We start from the raw sequence: 896 nt of genomic DNA, 5'->3' as shown, positions 1-896 counted from the left end.
TGGTGTTTGTGGTAAAGATACACAGAGAAAAGCTATGAGTAAATAGTGAGTTCATATCTAATAATACAGTGCATTAAAGATGAGGTGTAGCTGTCTTGTAGATCTGTCCAACCTATGAAAGATCAAAGATGATGATGATGACTGGTGATGACAACCATTGGAATCAAACAAGAAAAAAAGGTAAAGAAAAACAAGGAAGCCATTTCTTTGAACATAAATAAATATAATTTACTTTTTTTCCCCATACAGATGATTTCTGTTTTCTCCCTTATTCTAGCCACTTCAACCCCCAATCAATGTTTAAAAAAAAACTCAGCAAAGTATGGAATCTACAAAGAAACACACTGCATTACAGAAGAGTCCATATGTTATTATTAAGAGACAAAAAAAAAAACTGTAATCTTTCTTTCCTTTATAAATGGTGGGTTCTGTTTCTTGTGTCATGTTAGATAATTCCAAATCGAAAGAAATATTCTCAGTAACCAATTCCAACATGATTTTACTCCTTGTGAGTATTCTTCAGCTAATAATCAGCTTTTATTTTGTTATAGATTTTTTCTTCTTAGTTTGATTTACTTGGTGGCTGTATGTATTTGTCACTTATATTTTAATATATATGTGCCAGCAAGCACAAGATGGCTCGGTTATGTATGTATGCAAGTGCGTACATATATAGACTATAAGAAAATAACAACGCTACATCAGTTAACTTCCTTTGACTACAGATACAGCTTCAGTAACGGCTAACTTACTGTAGTATTTCACATTACTGGGAATATTAGCGATAAAATTGAACATTGTTTGGACACCTGTGGGAAAGAATAAATAACATGTTGAAATAGACATATATTAAAATGATGCGATAACATTGTTTCAAAAAAAAAAAAACTGTTTGA

The 896-nt window shown here is 31.4% G+C and overlaps 1 protein-coding gene across 1 annotated transcript in view; it reads right to left on the bottom strand.

The window, feature by feature from the left end:
* Positions 1-202: 202 nt before the first annotated feature.
* LOC106874425 (MICOS complex subunit MIC13) overlaps positions 203-896 on the bottom strand; it is a 13,064-nt gene continuing 12,370 nt past the window's right edge. Inside the window, exon 4 of the mRNA XM_014922155.1 lies at positions 203-809. Within this exon, the coding sequence (XP_014777641.1) occupies positions 706-809 (104 nt within the window). The 3' untranslated portion in view covers positions 203-705. The remainder of the gene's footprint in view (positions 810-896) is intronic.

The sequence above is a fragment of the Octopus bimaculoides genome, chromosome 9 (genome assembly GCF_001194135.2).
Source record: "Octopus bimaculoides isolate UCB-OBI-ISO-001 chromosome 9, ASM119413v2, whole genome shotgun sequence".
Classification (NCBI taxonomy): domain Eukaryota; kingdom Metazoa; phylum Mollusca; class Cephalopoda; order Octopoda; family Octopodidae; genus Octopus; species Octopus bimaculoides.
The sequence above is the reverse complement of the archived record's forward strand: the minus strand, read 5'-3'. Positions and strand labels throughout refer to the sequence as shown.